This window comes from Geotrypetes seraphini, chromosome 4 (assembly GCF_902459505.1).
Source record: "Geotrypetes seraphini chromosome 4, aGeoSer1.1, whole genome shotgun sequence".
In the NCBI taxonomy this organism is placed as follows: Eukaryota; Metazoa; Chordata; class Amphibia; order Gymnophiona; family Dermophiidae; genus Geotrypetes; species Geotrypetes seraphini.
Window position 1 is genome coordinate 268,210,043 of NC_047087.1, and position 25,964 is coordinate 268,236,006.

General features: G+C 43.0%; 1 protein-coding gene across 20 annotated transcripts in view; it reads right to left on the reverse strand.

The window, feature by feature from the left end:
• Positions 1–25,964, reverse strand: part of JAKMIP3 (Janus kinase and microtubule interacting protein 3) — a 308,083-nt gene that overhangs the window by 69,941 nt on the left and 212,178 nt on the right. For 17 of the 20 annotated variants that reach the window (XM_033940792.1, XM_033940782.1, XM_033940781.1 and 14 more), the window contains 4 exons: positions 21,971–22,033; positions 16,109–16,207; positions 14,773–14,871; positions 5,031–5,090 (listed from right to left, as the gene is read on the reverse strand). In XM_033940792.1, the coding sequence (XP_033796683.1) occupies positions 5,031–5,090; positions 14,773–14,871; positions 16,109–16,207; positions 21,971–22,033 (321 nt within the window). The remainder of the gene's footprint in view (positions 1–5,030; positions 5,091–14,772; positions 14,872–16,108; positions 16,208–21,970; positions 22,034–25,964) is intronic. The other 3 variants (XM_033940800.1, XM_033940791.1, XM_033940788.1) reach the window with 1 other exon arrangement.

Genomic DNA, 25,964 nt, shown 5'->3' on the forward strand with positions numbered 1-25,964 from the left:
TATATTCACATAAGTAATGCCTCATCTAAAACTGCTACTCATAAATGTATGCTAAGTAATACACTGAAAATCACATGTGTAAACCTACTTTAATCAACCCCATAAAATTCAGGGCCCCTTTTATCAAGCTGCACTAGAGGTTTTCAGCACATGCCGACATAGTAAATGCTCTGACGTTCATAGTTTCAAGTTTTATTTTGATTTGATAAATCGCTTATTCCAATTTACTAAGCGAGTTACAATAAAATACGTTTAAACATGTTAGTTATAATTTTAAAACAAAATAATGGGTTAGACTGACAAACTTACAGACTAATTGATACACAAGGAATGGAGGATTAAAGTTACAAATCAGTGCTTTAAAATAGAAAGAGCCACAGATGGGAAAAACATTAGGGAGGGAATAGTATAAGCCTGGAGGATAACTATTTTACCATTAAAGATTAAAAGCATCTTTAAAAAGAAAATTTTTTAAATTATTTTTAAAATGGCTAAGATCATTTTCCTCTCTTAAATATTGAAGCAGAGTGTTCCAAAGTTGCGGGGCCATCACTGAAAACATATCGTGACGCCTGGTACCGATAACTTTCAAGGAAGGGACTACTATGAGCTTTTGGTTTGTGGATCGGAGGGAGCGCGGTGTATTATAAGGAATAAGCAATCTGTTAATAAATTGTGGTTCATTAGTGGACAGAGTTTTAAATGCTAAGAGTAATATTTTAAAGGTAATACGATGGTTGATGGTAAGCCAATGTGAATTGATCAGGAAGGGAGTAACATGATCATATTTTTTACCATTATGGATAAGTTTAACGGTTGTGTTTTGTATTATTTGAAGACGCTTCTTTTCTTTTTGTGTGATGTTTATCAGTAATGAGTTGCAATAATCCAGTTTGGCGATAATTAAGGAGTGGATGAGAATGTTTAATGATTTTGGTTCGAGAAACTTAGAGATCGAGCGAATCATGCGTAGTCTATAGAAGCAGAATTTCACAGTATTACTTATGTGTTCGTGATAAGAAAACTCATTGTCAATAGTGACACCCAGTAATTTTAAAGATGTTACTAAGTCCAGCTGAATGTTATTGAGGGTGAAAGGAATACTCAAGCTTATTCCCTTTTTCCACGGGAAAAGTAAAGCTTTTGTTTTTTGAATGTTTAAAGCTAGCATGTTGGAATTAAGCCAGTCTGATTGTTTCAAGTTTTTTGTTGATTCCACTTACCTCGCCAGACCATGCTAAAAAACTCTAGTGCAGCTTGATAAAAGTGTGTGTGTGGAGGGGGGTGTCAGTTTTGTATTGCTCATATAGGTCTAGGAAGGGACATCCAAGTCTGGACAATGATATCCAAAATTTTCACAGTATTTTACAAAAGACTCACTGTATGCACAATTTTTATAAAATACATATGGATGGGTAGAAAAAATGAACCCCCCTTTTACTAAGTCCAACAGCGCAGATCAGTGCGGTAAATGCTCCAATGTCCATAGGAATTAAATGGGTGTTGGAGCAATTACCGCATGGCACTTGGCTGCATGGCTTAGTAAAAGGGAGCATGACTAAAAAAAAAATAATAATCTAATTTAAACGGGCTCCAATATCCCAGCTACACCCCTATCACCCCATCTCCCTCTTCCCCTTCTTATCCAAGCTACTTGAATGTGCTGTTCACCGCCGTTGCCTGGACTTCCTCTCCTCCCAAGCAATTCTGGATCCACTTCAGTCAGGCTTTCGCCCACTGCACTCCATGGAAACTGTCCTTACCAAAGGTTCCAATGACCTGTTCCTGGCCAGATCCAAAGGCCTTTAATCTATCCTCATCCTTTTCAATCTATCTGCAACCTTTTTAGATTGTTCGTCACAGCCTACTCCTTGATACATTGTCCTTGCTGGGATTCCAAGGTTCTACTCTCTCCTGGTTTTCTTCCTATCTTTCCCACCACACCTTCAGTGAATGCAACGGTGGTTATTCCTCCTCCACAGCCTTCCTGCTATGAATTGGTGTACCTCAAGGTTCTGTCCTAGGACCACTCCTTTCCTCTATCCACACTTGCTCACTTGGAGCACTGATCTCCTCCCATGGCTTCCAGTATCACTTCTAAGCTTATGACTCCCAGATCTACCTCTCCACACAAGATATCTCTACTGAAACCCAAACCAGAGTCTCAGCCTGTCTGTCTGCTATTGCCACCTGGATGTCTCACCACCATCTAAAATTGATCATGGATAAAACAGAGCTGCTCATCTTCCCATCTAAACCCACCTCCCTGCTTCCCCCATTCTCTGTCTCTGTGAACAACACTCTCATCCTCCCTGTTTTGTCTGCTTACAATCTCAGGGTCATCTTTAAGTCCTCTCTCTCCTTTACTGCCGTTTCTTCCTCTATAATGTTACCATAATCTGACCTTTCCTCTTTGAGCAACTACCATAACCATTGTCCACATCCTCATCAACTCGCTACTCTCAGACCTTCCACTTAAGACATCTCACTTCCTTTCAATCCATCCAGAATTCAGCTGTATGACTCTTATTCCATGAGAGCTGCTATACTCATGTTACCCCTCTCCTAAAGTCACTTCACTGGCTTCCTATCCATTTCCAAATACAATTCAAACTCCTCTTACTGATCTTCAAATGCACTTCCTCGGCTGTTCCTCACTATCCCTCTTCACTTATCCCCTCTATGTTCCCCCTGTGAGCTCCGCTCTGCTGATAAGTCCTTCCTGTCTGTGCCCCTTCTCTTCTTCTGCCAACTCCAGACTCTGTCCCTTCTACCTTGATGCGCCACATGCTTAGAATAAGCTGTCTGAATCCTATGGCTTGCTTTTTATACCCACCCGTGTAGACTGAGATGAGTATGACTATTTATACTACATGAGTTAATAAAGAATATTGCACTATCAATCTCAGCGTGTCACTCGTCTGTATGGAAGAAAGTTTGTTTTCATGAATGGTCTAATGCCTGGCAACTAAAATTAAATGCAAAGAAATGCAGAGTAATGCATTTGGGGATTAATAATAGGAAGGAACTGTATATGCTGGGAGGAGAGAAGCTGATATGCACGGACGGGGAGAGGGACCTTGGGGTGATAGTGTCCGAAGATCTAAAGGTAAAAAAAACAGTGTGACAAGGCAGTGGCTGCTGCCAGAAGGATGCTGGGCTGTATAAAGAGAGACGTAGTCAGTAGAAGGAAGAAGGTGTTGATGCCCCTGTACAGGTCATTGGTAAGGCCCCACTTGGAGTATTGTGTTCAATTTTGGAGACCGTATCTGGCGAAGGACATAAGAAGACTTGAGGTGGTCCAGAGGAGGGCGACGAAAATGATAGGAGGCTTGTGCCAGAAGACGTATGAGGAGAGACTGGAAGCCCTGAATATGTATACCCTAGAGGAAAGGAGAGCCAGTGGAGATATGATTCAGACGTTCAAATACTTGAAGAGTATTAACGTAGAACAAAATCTTTTTCAGAGAAAGGAAAATGGTAAAACCAGAGGACATAATTAGAGGTTGAGGGGTGGTAGATTCAAGAGCAATGTTAGGAAATTCTACTTTACGGAGAGGGTGGTGGATGCCTGGAATGCGCTCCCGAGAGAGGTGGTGGAGAGTAAAACTGTGACTGAGTTCAAAGAAGCGTGGGATGAACACAAAGGGTCTAGAATCAGAAAATAAGATTAAATATTGAACTAAGGCCAGTACTGGGCAGACTTGCACGGTTTGTGTCTGTATATGGCCGTTTGGTGGAGGATGGGCTGGGGAGGGCTTCAATGGCTGGGAGGGTGTAGATGGGCTGGAGTAAGTCTTAACAGAGATTTCAGCAGTTGGAACCCAAGCACAGTACAGGGTAAAGCTTTGAATTCTTGCCCAGAAATAGCTAAGAAGAAAAAATTTAAAAATTTAAATTGAATCAGGTTGGGCAGACTGGATGGACCATTCGGGTCTTTATCTGCCGTCATCTACTATGTTACTATGTTATAAACTTTAGAAAGTATCCATGAAGATATACCTTTAGAGACCATATATACTAATAATATTTATTGCTTTGTCTCTAGCAGTGATTAAGGCCCAGTTAAAAGCCCATCTCTTCAAGACTGCCTTCAACTCCTAACTCCTCTCACTTTTGGGTTCTGCATCTTTAACCCAATATGTTGTATATGTCCAAGTTAGATTGTAAGCTCTTCTGAGAAGAGACTGTCTATTAAATGTCATAATGTATAGCGCTGCATATGCCTTTTAGTACTATATAAGTGATAAATAGTAGTAGTTATTCCCAACCAGTCATAAATTACAGAAATATTATTCAAAGGACCATGAGAGGTGACATATTTCAAGAATGCAGCATTTTGCTACCTGCTACTCAACTTCAATCTTCATCAGTCCCAAATTTCTTAATTTTTAATTTTAAAAATATTTCTCTCTCTCATAATCAATAACTATTTCCAAATATTCAAACAGTTCAAAATGCACTTAGCTTTGCTATGAAGGACCCGCTGCCAACATGGCCAGTGTTTCACCCTCTTCATCAGGGGAGTGGTTCATTCCAGTAAATCGTGATATACTCTTCTTCCTCTAGGTGTCTCACACACAATTCTTCTAACATTACTTCCATAGTGTGGCGTAGAAGCCATAGAGTAGATAAGTTGCTTCACTTTCCATTTTCTCAAGTACAACTTAGGGCTAGATTCACTAGAACATGCTACCATGAAAGTACACACTACTGCCATTAACATGCATTATTAGTATGGGGCCTTGTAGTAAACAGTGCACATTAAAACACGTTGGCATGTTAACATAGTGCTGCACTGTAGAAAATCTAGTCTTTAGATTGTATGTTTCTTGGGCAAGGAAACAACTTGTGCATTTGAACATAACTCACCTTGAACTCGAATTTAAAGAAAATTAACTAAATCCAAATCCTATTCAAAAAGAATAAAAAGCGTTTGAAAGCTTTCCTATTATCCTGCACTTCATAATAGAATTAACAAACGGACAGACATTAACATAAAACAAACACTATTTAGAAAAGGAACATACACTTACGGCGTTATCCCCTAAAATGTCCAACTTTTTCATTAGTTCTGCTACTATCACATCCTAAAAGAAAAAAAAAAAAAGAATGAAACTTTAAATTAGGAACATTTTGAAAATGTAACAAGATTATGATAGGCAGCTGTATAACGTGGCTGGCATCCCTGACCATGATGGGGGGACTCTGGGTAGAACCAGATAGTCAAATTCAAAGAGACTAACAGCAAGTTTAATATAATAGAGGCTTGAAGACAGAAAGCTTAGGCAAAAATGTAGTTTCTAATTAGCAAAAGCACAAAAAAGTGGAAAAAGCCACAATGTATAAAAGATATATCATAATCAACTACTGTCCAAGCAGCTACTTGGGATACTGATTTTCATCAATTATTATTTTTTAAAAATCTTTATTAATTTTCAAAACTAATCCAAAGTGCCATAAGTTATACATACATTATATAACAAAATAAGCACTTAAATTCCATCAATAACAATGAAGATAATAAATATCCCTCCCCTCCCATCCAACAATTTGATCAGGAAATTAACCAAAAAGTGTATCCACCCCATCCACCCACCCCGTCCTGGACATGTAGAAAAATAAAGAAAAGAATTGAAAACCAAGAAACTATGTTGAATTAACAAAGGATGTCAACGGGCCCCAAATCAAATTAAATACTTTGCTATGCCCCAACATATCTGCAATCATCTTTTCATATTTGTACCCTAAACATCAACTGGCCCACCAAAACGGAAAGTTGAGCCGATCACAATTCTTCCAATTGCGGGTAATCAACTGCATACCTATCCCTGTCATAATCAAGAAGAGCCTGCCTTTGTAGCGATCCATGGGAGGCTTGACGTGCAGCAAAGTTCCACATATAACTGCCTCATATGTCAAAGAGATTGCTGATTCCAGTATAAGATTAATCTGTCCCCATCTAAACTTCCAGAAACTGAGTATCAAAGGACAATAGAACAGATGATCCAATGTCCCTATATCTAGATGACAGTGCTAGCATCTATTAAATTTAGAACCGTCTAATTTATGTAACCGTCTAATTTATGGGCCTGTTCTCTTTTACAGGCCCAAATTTGGGCACTAGCATTATAGGAAACTGCCTGTGGTGCCACATTTTTAAAGGCATTGGAGTAGGTTTACCAGATTTTCCGTATGGAAAATCTGGACCCCACTAGACCCGCCCCCAGGCTCGCCCAATCCACCCATCCCTGCCCTGTCATGAGCCCGCCCCTGCCCCCAAGCCCGCCCCAGCCCCGCCTCCAATCCCACTCCCCCGCTGCCTGATCTCATCGGGCATGCGCGGATATGAGGCAATGACGCGTGTGATGTCATCATGTCGTATCCGTGCATGCGCGGATGCCTTCTTGCCCGAAGGAAAGCTTTTCAAAACCCGGACAAAGTACCGGATTTTGAAAAGCCGTCTGGGACTCCCAGACATGTCCTTAAAAGGAAGACATGTCCTGGGAAATCTGGACATCTGGTAACCCCCCCCAATGTTGGAGCATTGCCACCGCTGCAGCCATGTTATTATCCAGGCCTTTATGGAAAAGTGTGGGTACCACAGCGGCAGCAGCAGTAACTTCAAAGAACATTGGGCCTGTGAGTCCTCAACAGCTGAGAGGCCTTGTGGTTCTCTGTCTACTTCTCCTGCATGTGTGCTCTTGTTACCAAGGGGTGCTACAAGGCACACAGGCCCTGTGGTGAATTTGATTACTGCTGCAGGAATGGAGCTTCTCTACAGAGTAAGCAGCACAGAGGGTAAGACATGAGAGAGAGAGAGGAATAGTGGTACATACATCACAGTGGTTTTCAAACAGCTGAGTAGGTGGATGAACCTTCATCCTAGACTCTGGCCTGGACCCTAGAATTCTTGCCTTCCAAGCAGGTCAGCTCAATAACTGGCTGGCCCACATCATCTCACACGCCTCATCCTACCTAAACTTCAGGAAACTACTAAAAACTAATCTATTTACCAGATTTACAACCTAATACCTCTTTGCCCTACCCATGGCCCTATGCCCTACCCATGGCCCCTTTTATCTCACCATGTCCTGCCCCCATTAAACTGCATCTACATCTGCTGATTGTACCCTCTCTGTTTTTTACCTAAATGCCTATATCCACTCTCTGTACCCCTTTGTTATACCTACATTCTTAGATTTAACCTTATGCAGATTGTCTTGTCCTTCTTTACTGTACTTTTTTGCTCTGACTGTACCTTTCTCTGATTGCTCCATCTTTCACCGATTGTACCATTTTTCCCCGATTGCTCCAATTTTCTCTGATTGTACCATTTTCTCCGGAATCTAGTTTCTCTGATTGTACCAATGTAACATTTCGCTGATTGTCCAGTCCTTCTTCATTGTAAACCGCCTCAAACTACTATGGCTTTGGCGGTATATAAGAAATAAATTATTATTATTATTATTTGACTTGGTGTAACTGTTCATGCCTAAAGTTAGGCATGTTTATTGTTATGTTGTTCTAAATTTAAATTGCTTTCCACTCAATCTACTATTGTGAAACTCACTATCCACCTAATACCATGCGCTGTCGCGCAAATCTCCAATGCACTCTTACAAGACAGTTTATAGAGATTAACCCGGATCTCAAGTGCTCACAGCCATAGTATTGAGATAATTTTCAAAGTCAATGGCCGATACCGTGAGCTATCATTGATCCCTTTTTATATATTCTCTATGTCTGTATTACGTGCATTTTATTCATCTATTGATTTATTTTAATATTTCTCTTAAATTAATTATAAATATAAAAATATATAAATTCTTTCTTTTGCTTTTCCATATATCGTAAATTCACTTAGCTTTATTCTTTTTCTTTTTTTCTTTTTATATTTCGCCTGTCATTTGTTTCTCCTTTTCTATGTTATTTTCTTTCCTCCTACGGAAGATCTCCGTTTCGCACCCAAGCTTTACCACGGGGCTTCTTCAGGAAAGTTGTCGTTTTCCTGAAGAAGCCCCGTGGTAAAGCTTGGGTGCGAAACGGAGATCTTCCGTAGGAGGAAAGAAAATAACATAGAAAAGGCGAAATATAAAAAGAAAAAAAGAAAAAGAATAAAGCTAAGTGAATTTACGATATATGGAAAAGCAAAAGAAAGAATTTATATATTTTTATATTTATAATTAATTTAAGAGAAATATTAAAATAAATCAATAGATGAATAAAATGCACGTAATACAGACATAGAGAATATATAAAAAGGGATCAATGATAGCTCACGGTATCGGCCATTGACTTTGAAAATTATCTCAATACTATGGCTGTGAGCACTTGAGATCCGGGTTAATCTCTATAAACTGTCTTGTAAGAGTGCATTGGAGATTTGCGCGACAGCGCATGGTATTAGGTGGATACTAAATTTAAATTGCACTAGTAATTAAAGACTAATTCCACAAAGCATGCAATTGTTAACCACTCAATTGGTTTTTTTCTATTGGCTTTTACATTGTTTCAAGGATCTTCGGACTTTTAATGCAGTAATCCTTCATCAGTTGTTTTTTTTTTTTAGAAATACTGCTGCAATCATCATTGATCAATATTTAAAGCTTGTCCAGAGAATAATTCGGGCTTGATGATGGGACAGAATGTTATAGGGGACAGCCTTGATACAGCCTATGGGGCGAAACATGTCAGCAAAAGTCCCCAGCCAACAGAATTTCAGCTTATTAAGATAAGTGCTTAAAAAAAAAATCTTTAAATATTGAAATATAAAAAAGCAAATTTATATATATATATAAAGGATTGCAGCAGTATTTCTAAAAAACTGATGAAGGATTACTGCATTAAAACTCTGAAGAAGATCCTTCAAACAATGTAAAAGCCAATAGAAAAAACAATTGAGTGGTTAACAATTGCATGCTTTGTGGAATTAAAGTTAGGCATGAACATGCCAACTTATGCTCTATTTTATAAAACAAGTTTACTTGTAATTGCCATTATAGAATTGGTGCAAAAAATCAGTGTTCCCGCTAAGCTGCGCTGGGGTGCGCTGGCGCTCAAAATATTACCTCGCAGCGCACAAGTTTCTCGTCACAGCGCACACAGTGTAGAGCACAGTTCTTCAACCGCCGGTCCGCAAACAAAATCTTGCCGGTCCGCGAAGGATTCGGTCCCCGCCGCAACGAAAGGCCGGCGTCAGCTGACTTGCAACTTCCTGTTGCAGTCGCTGTGCCGGGACTCCTGCCTTCGCCGGGACTCCTGCCTTCCACCGCGTTTGCCTCCTGCCTTGTCTCCGCACCTCCAGACCAGCAGCGGCAGCTGTGTATGCTTTTAACTTCGGCACAGAGCTGCCCCTAATCAATAGTTTAGCGCGGTTTCATAAGGCAGCCTCGGGGCCTTTGCTAGGCCGGCCCACATCGCATCATCGAAGCGGGCCGGCTATCAAAGGCCCCGAGGCTGCCTCATGAAACCGCGCTAAACTATTGATTAGGGGCAGCTCTGTGCCGAAGTTAAAAGCATACAGAGCTGCCGCTGCTGGTCTGAACTCTTGGGCCGCTGAAGGAGGGCAAAAAGCAGCTGTCCTGGAGGTTTCCCTTCCTCTCGCCTTTACAGGTTCCTTTTTTCCACCTTTTTTTTTTTTCCTTCAAACGGCAACGGGCCCCAGCATCGACATCAATCAAGTAAGTTCCACTGTCAATCAAGCGGTTCTGCTCGGCCAAAGCTTCCCCTGTGACATGAGCCACCCTCAGGGGAAAGAAAGTGACCCACAAAGGTGAGGGGAAGGGGGGCAGATGATGGAAGTTGGGGGGGGGGGAGAGAGAGAGAGAGAGAGAAGGGGCAGATGATGGAATGGAGGAGATGAGAGAGAGAGAAGGGGACAGATGATGGAAGTGAGAAGAAGGGAGAGAGAGCAGAAGGCAGATGGATGTCAGTTGAGAAGGGAGAGCAGATGCTGAATGGAAGTGGGGAAAGAACACATACTGGATGGAAGGAGGAGATAAATAAAGGGGGAAGAAAATAGTAAGATAATGGAGGGGTGAGGGAAAGGGGTGACAAGCTGTGTGTAGACACAGTGAAAAGAGGGAAACGGGACTAAATAGTAAGAAAGAATTTAATTTAGATGGAGGCAGAAAATAGAGAAGGAAGACCAGAGAAGAAAAGGGAAGAGAGAGCAGAGAATGATCAGATCTGAGTGGAGGAAATGAGAAGAGAGATATGCTAAAAACCACAGGGGGGAGGGAAGGATAGAGATGCCAGACCATGAGGGGAACAGAAGGAAGATGATGGATGCTAGACCAAATTGGGGGGTGGGGGGGGGGCAGGAGGAGAGATGGCAGGGAAAGACAGACAGTGAATGGAAGGGGCAGATGCTGGACTGAAGAGACAGAGAAGGTTATCATGCTGCTGTACCGGGCCATGGTACGCCCTCACCTGGAGTACTGCGTCCAGCACTGGTACTTTAAGAAGGACACGGTACTACTCGAAAGGATCCAGAGAAGAGCAACTAAAATGGTTAAGGGGCTGGAGGAGTTGCCGTACAGCGAAAGATTAGAGAAACTGGGCCTCTTCTCCCTTGAGCAGAGGAGATTGAGAGGGGACATGATAGAAACATTCAAGGTACTGAAGGGAATAGACTTAGTAGCTAAGGCAGGGAGAACGAGAGGGCACTCTCTAAAGTTGAAAGGGGATAGATTCCATACAAACGTAAGGAAGTTCTGTGGTAGAAAGCAACATATTTATTTGGCTCATAACTTGCTGGCGCCCGATATTTTTAGCTCACAGTGAAAAAAGTTTGCTCACAACACCCGCCCGCTTAGAGGGAACACTGCTCAGCACCCATATTTTTCAAGCCTAAATATTTGGAGCACTTTCTTGAATCTATCCCTCAGTGGAGCCAAATATTCAAGAAAGTAGAAAGCATTTAGTCCCAATAAGCACTCAGGCCCGGATTCTTAAATGGCGCCAGTATCAGTGGCTGCTTAAAAAGCATGTCAAACGTGTCAAGGCCTACATTTCTGGCGCCTATCTTTGCCATGAATCATGCTTTACAGTACCTAATGCCACTTCCAGCATTAGCAATGGCGTTAGGTGCAAGTAGGCACCTCCAGAGGTGCAATTCCAGTGCCTTTGGTTTAGGTGCCAGTCGGTATTTTAAATTTAACATTGCTTGCCATTTCAATCATGTTTCCCAATTAACTTCGGTGCTGCCTCATAGCCTCCACTCCAGAACTCCTGAACCTGTGAGCTTATCTCTAGCTTTTCGGCTTTATAAATTAACCAATCAATAGGCCCATTCCACAGTTCAGAGAAACAGACCTTCACATCTCAGATCAAAAGTTTGTTGAAGAAGATCCAACAGTTACCCCTCTCCCCCTTTTATAAAACTGCAGAAGTGGTTTTTGGTGCAGGCCGGCGCACGTAATGCTCTGCGCGGATCCCGATGCTCATAGGTTTCCAGATTTTGTCCTAATAAAAAAAAGGACGTGTGACCCCCGCATAAATCCCATCTCTTTGAGGCCATTTCTGGACATGTGCAGATGCCCTCCAGACACAGTCCCAAGTTCATTGCATCGGGCGATGGTGCGTCCGCATCTGGAGTATTGCATCCAATATTGGTTGCTGTACCTTAAGAAGGACATGGCGTTACTCGAGAGGGTTCAGAGGAGAGCGACGCGTCTGATAAAAGGGATGGAAAACCTTTCATACGCTGAGAGATTGGAGAAACTGGGTCTCTTTTCCCTGGAGAAGAGGAGACTTAGAGGGGATATGATAGAGACTTATAAGATCATGAGGGGCATAGAGAGAGTAGAGAAGGAAAGAGTCTTCAAACTTTCAAATAATAAAAGAACAAGAGGGCATTCGGAAAAGTTGAAAGGGGACAAATTCAAAACAAATGCTAGGAAGTTCTTCTTTACCCAACGTGTGGTGGACACCTGGAATGCGCTTCCAGAGGACGTAATAGGGCAGAGTACGGTACTGGGGTTTAAGAAAGGATTGGACAGTTTCCTCCTGGAAAAGGGGATAGAAGGGTATAAATAGAGGATTACTGCACAGGTCCTGGACCTGTTGGGCTGCCGCGTGAGCGGACTGCTGGGCATGATGGACCTCAGGTCTGACTCAGCAGAGGCATTGCTTATGTTCTTATGTTCAATGGTTTTCAAAACCCGGACAAAGTGCCACTGTGGCCATAGCCACTCCTCCCAGGTGGCAATACCCTTCCAAGTCACAACCTCCTCAGTGAAACCCCTCATAACATCACAACCAAACCCAGTCACCCCTCCCCCAACCAGAGTCACAACCCCCGATGGTGAATGCCTCCCTGAGGCCACAACCTCCCCCCACACACCCATAGCACCAAAAATATAAGCACCTAAATATGATGTTTTAAGTCGTAATAGGATAAGTTGTTTCCTCTTATGCTTAAAGGCACATTTTAGACCTGGTGCTGGTCACCTATGAGTTTTCTGCCAAGGGCCATAAAAATGTATTAAACTTAGGGCCTGTTTTACAAAGCCGCACTAGTGGCTGCAGCGCGGTAACGGCCCCCGAAGCCCATAGAGATTTAAAGGGCTTCAGGGCTGTTGCTGCGTGTCAGCCGTTAGCGTGGCTTTCAGCCAGTCCGTAAGATGCTCCAAGACTTCGGGAAGGATCCAATACATACCCTGCCGCATAATGAAAGATTGATGATATCTATAGAAATTTGGAACATTTACCCCCGCCCTCTGACGATTGTGGTTTTTGCAAAGATATTAAGGGCTAGCGGGGTTAACGCGTGTGATTTTTCATCACGTGCTAACCCCCATGCTGGCCTAAAAATTACCACCTGCTCAAGAGGAGGTGGTAGCGGCTAGTGCGGCTGGCAGTTTAGCGCACGGTATTACACACATTAAACCGCTACCGCGCCTTCGTAAAAGGAGCCCTAAGCCTATTCTAGCAGATTTACCAGCCAAATAAACTTTGTAAGGATCCCATTTAATTCTTTATAAAAAGACCCTTGGAAATAAACCAGCAACATTCTCATTTGGTAGCAAACTACAGGCAAATCATCATTTTTACTGTTTGAACTCTCTCCCACCATGAGAGATGTAAAGGGTTCTAATGCTCACACATTTCTTTGACTTTCAGCAATAAAGACTTTTCATTTACTGTCATTGTGTCTTCCAAAGTTCTTTGAATCATAATACCCAAATACTTTATTCCCTCTTCCTTCCAAAGGAATGAGAATGAATCAAATAATCCTCTTACACAATGCACGTTTAACGGAAGAACCTCTGATTTGCTCCAATTTATTTTGCAACCAGAAAATTTGCCAAATCAATCAATCAATTTCAGTAAATGCGGAATGGTAGATTCAGGATTCTTCAAATGAAGCAGAATATCATCAGCATAGGCCGAAACCTTATAATCTCGACCTGCATATGGAATTCCCTGTATCTCCTTTGCCTGCTGAATGGCCAACAACAAGGGTTCCAGAACAATATCAAAAAGCAAAGGAGATAAGGGACATCCTTGCCCAACTCCACTCTCCAGAGAAAAACGCTCTGAAAATGTATTATTAATATATAACCTGGTTTGAATCATTTGAATAAATCTGGACCCTATACCAAACCAATCCATTGCTTGATACATGAAAGTCCAAAGAAACAGATCCAAAGGCCGGATCATCCATTGTTTTTGCTACATTTAACATATGTAAAGCCAATCTGGTATTATTGGAAGAATGTCTTTGAGCAACAAAACCCGTTTGATGCATACCAATCATATAAGGGAGAGCCTTGGCTAATCGCAGAGTCAATAGCTTAGCCAGGAGTTTTCCATCTACATTTATTAAAGAAATAGGCCTGCAGTTTGAAACCAACATTAGATCTTTATCTGGCTTTGGCAAAAAAATGGCTAAAGATTCCGCCATAGTACCTGCAATACAACCTTTTGTCAGTTGTGATTGATATAAATTTAGAAGATGAGGTAATAGTACAATTTGAAATGATTTGAAAAACTCCACTGTGAATCCATCACTACCCGGAGAGGATCCAGCTCTGAGGTTCTTCAATGCTGTCTGGAGTTCCTTAATTGATATAGACACTTCAAGATTTCCTTTTATATGCTCGGGAATTTTTGGCCCATGAATTAATTTAAAAAATTCCAACCCATCAATTTCTTTATTTGAATAATATTAGAACTTAATGGTTGAAAAGTTATTGATAAAATGGGATAAGAGAGATAAGGACCTGTGACTAGGAAAGAGGCACTAAGGTCAACAACATCTAGCAATATTCAGATAGTGGTTGGCAGAACTAGATTTGTTTTATATTAGCACGGAGATAGATCTGAGAATGAGGAAAAGTAATATGAGAGGGGGATGATTTACCCAGATCCTATTGTTTGAAAGGGAGGAAGGCTCTGGGGAAGCCTCTGGAAAATTAACCTGAACAGCTAGGCTATTACAGTCAGAAGTCGAGATCCTTTTTTGTTTGTTTATTAAAGATATTTGATATTAAGGACATTTTTATAGGCTGTTTAGGGCTCTCTTTTTATCCAGTGAACTTTTCTGATTATTTTGCTACAATAAGTACAATTTTGTGAATTAAAACTTGTTTGTGTTTGGTGAGTAATGCTGTGGTTTCAACATCTCGAAACATTAAAAGCATTGACTCTCAAATCATTTAAAGTGGTTGGGGCGAGGGTTGGAGAGTTGAGTAAGGTTCAAGTGGGAGGAATACAAGGCGTGAGAATATTATAGTAATTAGAAACCTAGCAATCAGCACTTACCGTTACACCCTCTGCCTCACAGTAAACCTGGAGGGGACTCTTCCCCTCCGAAAAAGGAATGTGATGAAAATTGATAGCAGGTGATCTTCTTTCCCTTTCCTGTAATGAATATAATGCTGGTTATTACCAATGTAATTCAAACGGTGATTAAATCAAAATCTAGCTCACTGAGGATATTTCAAAAGCTATACAACTTTCGGCATATATTTAGATTGATAATCTTCACTTGAGGTACTTAACACATTTAAAAATTAGTACATTAAATACTGTAGAGCTATGGTGATATCCATATAATGCTTTTTATATAGATCTCCTGTTGATGTGGTTGTTAAGTATCATTTGGAAGTGAATCAGTAAGAAGCAGAGAATATCACAGCTCTTATTAATATAGAGAAGTCAATCATAGACTTAGCATAAAATTTTAGGTTATACTATTCTTGTGTCTAATCTAAAAAAAAAAAAAAATATCCAAGTTAACAAAACACAGAACACCAGACCTCTGCTGTACTACATAAGAGATGAAAAGGCAAAAACAGCCAAGAGGTGATAAGGATGTCACAGAAGTCACACTACTTGTATCAGTTTATTGATATGACCCTGTTTCGGCATGTGCCTACATTGGGCTTTCTGAAGTTGGACAGATTTTTGCCAGTTGTGATTCTTTGTTTTGTGAGAAGTTTAGTAATCCATCATAGTAAATGGAAAAGATGTGTTGATAAATTATGCAGGTCATATGGTTCTAGGAACTGTATATTAATACAGACACATGCTGAAACATGGCCATTTTGGTTCGTATCAAAAAACTGGTTCCCATAGGATGGTTCCTGAAATATTCAAGTATACTATTATAAGTAGGTCACTATAACTATAACAGGCAGTTCATAAAGGTGCTGAGGATAAACACTTTGAGATTGATTTTTCAGTTGGACTTATCTGAGTAGTGGCTTTGCCTTCCCAGATAAGTCCCGCTGACCAGATCCTTATCTAGACAGATATCCTTGCCAGTACCCAGGTAGTACTGGGGCATACTGGAGATGGAGCTTGGGTGGAACTAGGAGTTATTTAGTAGCAATATTCAGTCTGTTAACTAAATAATGACCCATATAAAGTTAGCATAGCAAAAGGTGTCCTAACTTTATTCAAGTAGGTATCTGGTAACCTATCTGAATATTGGCAGTACTCAGATAAGTGCCAGTGGCTAAATTATCACTAGATATTCAGCACCTGCTGGTATCTGGATGTCCAGGTATTAAAAACTCATGAAGGCCAGCATTTTTTTTAAAAAATGACAACTACTGCAGGTTAAGAATTGGGGATTTTGAATATAGGAACTTACTTCAAGCTCTAGGATTCTGAACTCTAAGAGCTCATTTTGGTCTTTGACGTCCTGCACATCGTGTTTTAATCGAGCTTCTTCATTTTCCATTTGCTTTATCTACAAAGCAAAACATAGATCATGCACAAATCAGTTTCCTATTCCTAGATTTTTTTATCAGAAAAAAAATCATTAACCCTAGCTCAGAATGCCTAGCTCCCAAACCGCCCCTCTCCCCCCAACACCTCTTTTTACTAAGCCATGAGAGGTATCTACCGTGACCCGGAGCTGCAATGCTCTTAGAATTCAATGAGCATCAGAGCATTTACCACTCCAGGCCAAGATAGAAACATCTATCGCGGCTTAGTAATAGGGGAGGAAAATTTGCTAATGATACCATTTTCAAAATAATATGCCAATTAAATGTGAACATTAGGAGGGAGAAAAAAAATCTAAAATGTGAACATTAGGAAATAATGAGATTGCCTTTCCTCCTCCTTTTAAAAAAATTTTGGCTGCCTTTTATCATGCCGTGTAAAGGTTTTTTATTGCAGGCCACTGTGGTAAAAGCTAGGACGCTAATAGAATTCCTATGAGCAGCAGATCTTTTACCACAGGCAACATGTGATTAAAAATCCCTAACGTAGCTTGATAAAAGGGGGCCTTTAATAGGAAGTACCAGTCTGCTTCCTGAGTAAAGATGACATTCCTATGGTTTCCATTATGAGTGGTGATAATGACGATGGCCTCAGAATTAGTATTTTGTGTAAGAAATAGTTCATGCTATACTAGCAAATGTGGGCATTCTAAATAGACTTGAACTTCTTATTTCATTGGTCTCCACTAGTGCTGCCCGATTCACGATTTGAATCGATTCACTGATTCACTTCAGGCGAATCGATTTGAATAGATTGAAAAAAAAAAAATCGGCCTCCTGATTCAGTGACTGACCCTCCCACCTCGCCCCCTAATGCAGGAGTAGCAGCGCTGCCTCTTGCTGGACGGCCGCTGCCGCTTCTGCTTTAGAGGGCAAAGGGGGAGGGTCAGTCGGGAAGTGCAGGTGTCTAGCTTTCCCCCTGGCCTCCTGCTGGTGTCCATTTACCTAATTCCAGAAGCTAAATTGAAAATAAAATCAATTTTCCTACCTTTGTTTGGTAATTTCATCAGTCTCTGGTTGAACTTTATTCTTCTGACTGTGCATCCAATATTTCTTCCCTTCTTTCAGCCTCCTGTATGCTTCCTCTCCTCCAGACCTCATTCCCTCCCCCAACTTTTTCTTTGTTTCATCCTGCCCCCTTCTTTCTTTCTCTCTCCATGCCCCCTTTCTTTCTGTATGTCTGTCTTTCTCTCTCTCCATGCCCCATTTCTTTCTTTCTTTCACCCTGCCCCTTCTTTCTTTCTCTCTCCATGCCCCCTTTCTTTCTCTATATTTGTCTTTCTCTCTCTCTCTCTCCATGCCCCTTTTCTTTCTCTGTCTGTCTTTCTCTCTCTCTCCGTGCCCCATTTCTTTCTTTCCTTCACCCTGCCCCCTTCTTTCTTTCTCTCTCCCCATGCCTCCTTTCTTTCTCTATGTTTGTCTTTCTCTCTCTCTCTCTCCGTGCCTCATTTCTTTCTTTCTTTCACCCTGCCCCTTCTTTCTTTCTCTCTCCATGCCCCCTTTCTTTCTCTATGTCTGTCTTTCTCTCTCTCTCCCCATGCCCCATTTTTTTTTCTTTCTTTCACCCTGCCCCCTTTCTTTCTTTGTTTCACCCTTCCCCCTTTCTTTCTTTCTGGCTTCCTGTCCCCCCTCCCCTTTATTTCTTTCTTTCTCCCTGCCCTCCCCCATGCCACTGCCATTGGGAAACATGCTGCTGCCACCGCCACCGGGGAAAGGCTGCCACTGGCCATTGGGAACAGGCCAGCGCCGAATTTGCCTTGCTTCTCTTCCCAGCGGGATTGATCAACTGTCGCCGCCCGACGTCAATTCTAACATTGGAGAGTACGTTCCAGGCCAGCCAGGCAGCGATTGGCTGGCCGAGAACGTCCTTTCCGACATCAGAATTGACGTCAGGAGCGAGAGTTGGTTGGCTCCGTGGGGAAGAGAAGCAGGGCAAATTCGGCGCTGGCCTGTTCCCGATGGTGGCAGTGGCAGCCTTTCCCCAGCGGCAGCCTATTCCCCAGTGGGTGGCCAGCTGTGCACCCCCTTAGGGCGTGCACCCTGGGCGGACCGCCCCTCCGCCCTCCCCCCCTTGATACATCACTGCGCTAAAGTACCGGTGATCCTCTCTGCAGGCTGTTCTGCTGCTGAAATTAGGTAAATGGATGGAGTGGGAACACGCAGGCCTTCCGGGGAGGGGGGACAGGCCTTCAGGGGGTGCAGTTCTTCGGGGGGGGGGGACAGGCCTTCAAGGGGGGACAGGCCTTCAGGAGGATGGTGCAGACCTTCAGAGGGGATAGGCTTTCAGGGAGGAGACAGGCCTTGAGGGTGCTGGTACAGGCCTTCAGGGGGGACAAGTAGGCCTTCAGGGGTGGGGTGAAGGCCTTCAGGGGGACGGTGCAGGCCTTTAGGGGGGACAGTACTTCGGGGGAGGGGGGCCCTGGTTTAGAACTACATGGAGGGAGGGAAGGGGGGTTTCAAAGAGACATACTTATGCTGGACTTTGGGGAGAAGAAATAATGGGTCTAAAAACAGAGGAGAGTGAGAGAGATAGTGGATAATGGGATTTAGAGAGGGAAGGAACAGAAAGGGAGAGAAGTTGGACACAAGGGATAGTGTGGAGGGGGATAGAGATACTGGATAGGAGGGTAGTTGGGAAAAGAAAGGAAGAGATGGTGGACCCTGGGGTGGTGGGGAAGGAGGGAGAGATGCTGGATATGTCAGATTTGAAATGTGTATCCTGCCAGAGGTGGTATTAGACCTTGAACGTGAGCTAGGATTTAACAGAGAGAGGAAAAGTCTTGTTTGTTTATTTTGTTTACACCACAGCACCAGTGTGGGTAGGAGAGGGCAAAGGGGGTGAAGAGGCTATAAAATAATTTCACCAGGATGTTTGAAAAAAACACCCAATTGGGCAGGAAAAATTGAATCGACAAATCGATTCAATAGGCTAAATTGAATCAAACAAAAATTTTTTTTCCTGAATCTGGAAGCACTAGCCTCCACCAATTTTCATCAAGGTGATTTTTTTTAAAGTTTATGCTATTAATTTTGACTAAATATGCTAACATATTAGTATTGATCTGCTGCCTATGTAGTAAAACGTAGGCAGACTAGGGTAGGCAGACTAGATGGGCCGTGGCCCTTATCTGCCGTCTATTTCTATGTTTCTAAGTTTCTATGTCATTTAGGGGCCTTTTTACTAAAAGGTATTACACCCCAACACGCCCTTAGCATGGGAAAAACAAGCTACCACAAAACATGTTAAAGCATGTTGTGGTATTTTGCTTTTTTGCACCTACTAACCTGTGCACTAGCTATTAAAAAAAATATTTCTGGAGGGGGTGCCATGGGCAGAGAATAGTTATGAAGAATTAATCAGCTAGCACATTCACATTAATATGTGCTAACTAGCTAATTCAGAGTAAATGCAAGAGCAGTTAGCTTAAGGGCTCCCATGTGAACTTTTCACAGGTATTGTGCACTAATGTGCACTTATCGCCACCAACACATTCAGAAACTTTCGGGCTTTCAGGATCCGCTTCGGTTAGGCTTTCACCTGCTGCATTCCATAGAAACTGCCCTCACTAAAGTTTCCAATGATCTATTCTTGGCCAGATCCAAGAGCCTGTACTCTATCTACATCCTTCTCAATCTATCTGCCACCTTTGATACTGTTGATTATCGCCTACTCCTTGATACGCTGTCCTTGTTGGCCAAAAGAGCAAACAAGATTCTAGGAATTATTTAAAAAAGGGATCATTAACAAGACTAAAGCTATTATAATGCCTCTGTATCACTCCATGGTGCGACCTCACTTGGAGTATTGCGTTCATGTGTGGTCTCCTTATCTCAAGAAAGATATAGCAGCACTAGAAAAGGTTCAAAGAAGAGTGACTAATATGATTAAGGGGATGGAACACTTCTCATATGAGGAAAGACTAAAAAGGGTAGGGCTCTTCAGCTTGGAAAAGAGAAGGCTGAGGGGAGATATGGTTGAAGTCTACAAAATCCTGAGTGGATTAGAATGGGTATAGGTGGATCTATTTTTCACTCCGTCAAAAATTACAAAGACTAGCGGACACTCGATGAAACTGCAGGGAAATACTTTTAAAACCAATAGGAGGAAATATTTTTTCCCTCAGAGAATAGTTAAGCTCTGGAACGTGTTGCCAGAGGTTGTAGTAAGAGCGGATAAGCTTTGGACAAATTCCTGGAGGAAAAGTCCATAGTCTGTTAGTAAGACATGGAGAAAGCCTATGCTTGCACTGGATTGGTAGTATGGATATGTGGATGGGAAGACTAGATAGGTAATTTGGCCTGTATCTGCCATCATGTTACTATGTTGCTACTCAGGCTACTTGGCTTGATGGACCATTGGTCTGACCCAGTAAAGCTATTCTTATGTTATTATGTCTTCTCCTGTTTTTCTTCCTATCTCTCCCATCTCACTTTCAGTGTATGTAGTGATGTTTCCTCCTCCCCAGCCTTCCCACTATCAATTTGTGCACTTCAAGGTTCTGTCCTAGGACTACTCGTTTTCTCAATCTACACTTGCTCACTTGGATAACACTGATCTCCTCCCATGGCTTCCAATATCACTGCTATGCTTATGACTCCCAGATCTACCTCTCCACACCAGATATCTCTACTGAAACCCATACCAGAATCTGACTGACTGACATTGCTACCTGGATGCCCTAAAAGATGTGCCACTTTAAACCTGGGCCTTGCGCAAAGGAAAGTCCTGTGTTAAACTGTACTAAGGAAGTCCCTGATTGGCTCAGGCGCCTCAGGCCCCTCCTAAGGGGGGAGGAACCCAAGGCGCCTGAGCCAATCAGGGCCTTAGGCTCCTCCCTGTGCATCACATGATGCACCAGGGCGGGGCCTAAGGCCCAACAGACATGTCGCTGGACCCGGAGGAGCAGGAGGGACTGAGCACCCCTCCTGCTCTCAACATAGAGGTACTGGGGGGCCGGGCCAGGCTGCGGGTGGGGGGGAGGCCTACGGAGCAGGAGGCATACCTATGGAGCAGGAGAGATTAAGCACCCCTCCTGCCCCCAACGTTTTGGGGCCGTGCCGGTCGGGGGGAGGGGGGCAAGGGCTATTCTAGTCGAAGGGGTGGCAGGAGGGAGAGTTTACATCCCTCCAGCCATATTCGCGTGGGATGGGGGGGATGATGGGGGGCAGCATCGGGGGTTTTTTTTAATCACCGATGGCAGGAGGGAGTTTTTTGTCGAGGGAGAGGCATGTTTTCTTTGGGGAGGGACGTGTTTGTGTGTGGGGGGAGCATATTTTTTTGACAGGCCTGCCTGTCTTTTATTTATTTATTTTTTTATGGGGCAGATATTTTGTGTGTGTAACACACGCAAAATATCTGTGCCATGGAAAAAAAAATGAATATAAAGGACAGGCAGACCTGTCAAAAAACCAGGAAGACCTGTCAGTAACTCAGTTACCGACAGGTCTGCAGCAGTCAGGTTTGCCAATAGTAAAACCCGATTCAAAATATCCAAGCAATTGGCTTTTTTGCATGGGGTTTTACTAATTTGCATGGGAGGATCGGGATTGGATCGCTGCAGGCGTTAAGTGAATGGGGTTGGAGGAAAATCTGGTCGTAAAGGGCTCACAAACCGATCGGTACATGATCGGTTTGCTTTGTGAATCTAGCCCATTGTGAGCTCACCTGGACAGATAAGGAGAAATATTTGAGTATCTGAATGTAAAAATAGTTCTTCAGATAATACCTTTTCTACGAGTTCTTGATTTCTTCGATATAATGCCTGTTTTTCTTCGATCCACTTCATATCCTTAAAAACAAACAGTTGATTCTAGTAAAAGCAATGTCATAAAACAAGATGAAGTAGGCCTAGCTTTTGCCCAAACATTAATTGATACATATTCAATAGTGCAACTAATTGCAAAGTTATGTGTATTCTTTTACATACGCATAAATGCCACTTTTGAAATAAAAGGTTTCCATTATAAATTGTTTAGGAATATGTACTTGTTATGCAATTAAGGGCTGGATTTGGCAAACAACGCTTACAATTAAGGGCCTCTTCTACTAAACTGCGCTAGTAGTTTTAGCGCCGGGAGCCGTGCTAAATGACCCACGCAGCTGCTGACGCTTATAAGAACTCTATGAGCGTCAGGAGCAGCGCGGTTAAGTAGAAGAGGGGTTAAGTGCCAAAATTTGGATGTTGTGGGATTGGTGCCGTTTATAGAAAAGTGAATGCTGCCAGGATCTGCACTCAAGTTTAGGCGTGAGGAGTTACACCAACTAAAACCAGGTGTAAATCCCAGTGTGTAAGCAGGGTGTGGATCTGTGCTATTTTACAACACAGCCATGCATTTTAAGGGAATACAGTAGAGATAAATATTTCAATTTTACAAGTACATGAACATTGCCCTACTTGCCATGGCGCAAATTTGAGAATTCTAAGAATTTATCTCCCAGAAGAGACAAAAAGGGTTCATGGCCCTGGATGCTGTAAATTAGCTAGCCTTTGACAACATTCCCAGTAAGATCCCCAGACTTTATTATAATGGTATAACTTGTTCTTAGGTTTATATCTGTCTCTAAATAACGGAAATTTCTGTGATCTGTGTCTTTCAATACTCAAAATGAGGTTCTGGCAGCATGAATGAAAACAGTCAAATTTTTTCCTCCTCCAGTGATGATGGATATAAACCAGGGGCTCCTTTTACTAAGCCACGTTAGGGCTTTAACGTGCGGAATAGTGCGCGCTAAATTGCCACGCGTGCTAGACCTTAACGCCAGCATTGGCGTTAGTTCTAGCCACGTAGCGCGGGTTTAGTACGCGCTAAAATGCTGCGTGCGCTAAAATCGCTAACGCGGCTTAGTAAAAGGAGCCCCAAGTTAAAGGCACAAAGTCATCATAAAGTCCATATGAGTACCCACTACAGCTGCACATTCTCCCTCAATACAAAGTCCTGTAACATAAGGATCAACTAGCAGTCATGAACGTGGATCTAAACCCGCACGTCCTTAAAAATCTGAGGTCCGTGCCACTTGTAGCTAGTTTCTGGCTCTGATAGACCTCGGTGACAATTTAGTGCTGACGGATCCGTCTCAGCATAGGGAGGGAAAAGTATTAGGATCCGTCAGTGCTACAATGTCATCGAGGTCTGTCAGAGCCGATTTACTGGGGCTGCAGGAACCAGTTTAAAGGATTCGTTCCAGCACTAGCACTAGTCTCTGGCTCTGACAGACCTCGGTGACATTTTAGCGCTAACAGATCCTAATACTTTTCCCTCCCTATGCTGAGACGGATCCGTCAGCACTAAATTGTCACCGAGGTCCATCAGAGTCTATCAAGCAGCACGGACCTCAGATTTTTAAGGACGTGCGGGTTTAGATCCGCGAGGTCCGTCAGGTCCGTCAGGTCCACGTTTTACCCCTTCCCAAAAACTTTCCAAATTACAATTGTTCAGGACCTCAGAGAAGAAAACAAAGATGAAAATGTTATAATGCCCTTGTATCGCCCTATTGTAAGGTTGCACCTTGAATACTGTGTGGAATTCTGGTCGCCGTATCTCAAGAAAGATATAGCGGAATTTGAAAAGGTACAGAGAAGGGTGATAAAAATGATAAGAGATGAGACAATTTCCATATGAGGAAAGTCTAAAGTGGCTAGGGCTCTTCAGCTTGGAGATGAGACGGCTCAGGACTGATAAGATAGAGGTCTATAAAATACTGAGTGGAGTGGAAAGGGTAGATGTGAATCGCTTGTTCACTCTTTCAAAAAATACTAGGACTAGGGGTCATGCGATGAAGCTACTAATAGATTTATAATAAACTGGAGAAAATATTTCTTCACACAACGTGTAATTAAACTCTGGAATTCATTGCCGGAGAATGTGGTGAAATCAGTTAGCTTAGTGCAATTTAAAAAAGGTTTGGATAATTTCCTAAAAGAAAAGTCCATAGGCCATTATTGAGATGGCTTGGGGAAATCCACTGCTTATTCCTAGGATAAGCAGCATAAAATCTGTTTTGCTATTTGGGATCTAGATGGATACTTGGAACCTGGGCTGATCCCTGTTGGAAACAGGATACTTGGCTTGATGGACCTTGGGTCTGTCCTTTATGGTAATCCTTATGTTCTTAACCACATCTGGAAAAATTTGAATTTTTTTAAACAAAAATCTTAAGGAGTCCAATATTCTAAGCGATTTAGCTGACTACTAACCAGTTAAATCACTTGGTTGGGGCTAGCCACTAACATTTAGAAGCACTTAACTGGCTAAGTGCCACTGAGAATTGCAGTCAGTGTCAAACTCAAAGTCAGATATGTTGGGGATGTTCTGGGGGCAACATCAGCACTTAAGATGTGACCAGAATTGTATACAATATTCAAGGCGCATTCACAACATGGAATAATACAAAAGCATTATATTCTTTGTTTTCTTATCTACTCCTTTCCTAATGTAATGTCCCTGCAGCAGCATACCTGGGTTTGGGGACAACTTCTATCATAAATATATACAGTGCCTCTACCTGAGGAAATGTGTAAGATTTTCAAGGAAAACTACAACAAAAGCTATGTGAATTAAGCTCTCTTAAACTCTCTCACACATCTCTCATCTGTGATCTGCTTTTACTGTCATTTCACAGAACTCTTCCTGACTAACAGAAATCATCTACTATAACAAAACGCTAAGCGTGCATGCGCACTCTTACCTACGTGTTCCCTGATCCCTGATCTGTATGTCTGTGGCAGGTAAGAGTACGCATGCACGCTTAGGGTTCTATTCTAACGACTGGCGGCAGGTAACACGCCGCAACTCTCCCCCCCCCCCCCGGCACCGACCCTACCCGGCACACCCGATACCCCCGTTGACCTTTCCAGCCGAACCTCCCACCGCGAGATGAACACAAATCTCCCAGCTCCAGCAGCGTCTGAGGCACAGTAAACACGCTGCTTCGCATCCTTCTACTGGCCTGATTTTCTCTGCCGCGTCCCTGATGATATCATCAGAGACACGGCAGAGGAAATTAGGGCAGCAGAAGACCTCGAAGAAGCATGTTTACTGTGCCTTGGACGCTGCTGGAGCTGGGAGGTTTGTCGGCCGTCTAGCGGTGGGAGGGTCGGCTGGGAGGGTCAACGGGGGTTTCGGATGTGCCGGGTAGGGTCAGCGCCGGGGGGGGGGGGATTAAATGGAAACATGCTGCTCAGGGAGATTGGAAGGAGGCAGGCAGGCTGGCTTCGGGGGGGTGTGTGTGGGGGGGGTTTAAATGGAAACAAGCTGCTCAGGGGGATGGGAGGCAGGCAGGCAGGCTGAAAAGGGGGGTGGGGGTGAGACAAAGTCTGGAAGATAGTGATGGGGATATAGGAAGGAGGCACTGAGGGCACTAAGGACATAGGATGCACTGAGGGCACTAAGCAGGACAGAAGCACTGGGGGCACTAAGGACACGGGAAGGAGGCACTGGGGGCATTAAGGACATAGGAAGGAGGTACTAGGGGCACTAAGGACACAGTACTCTGGCACTGGGGCACTAAGGACACAGAACACTGGCACTGGGGCACTAAGGAAACAGTACGGAGGCACTGGGGGCACTAAGGACATGGGAAGGAGGCACTGGGGGCACTAAGTACATGGGAAGGAGGCACTGGGGGCATTATGGACACAGGAAGGAGGTACTGGGGGCACTAAGGATGTAGGAAGGGGTATTAAGGACATAGGAAGGAGGCACTGAGGGCACTAAGGACAT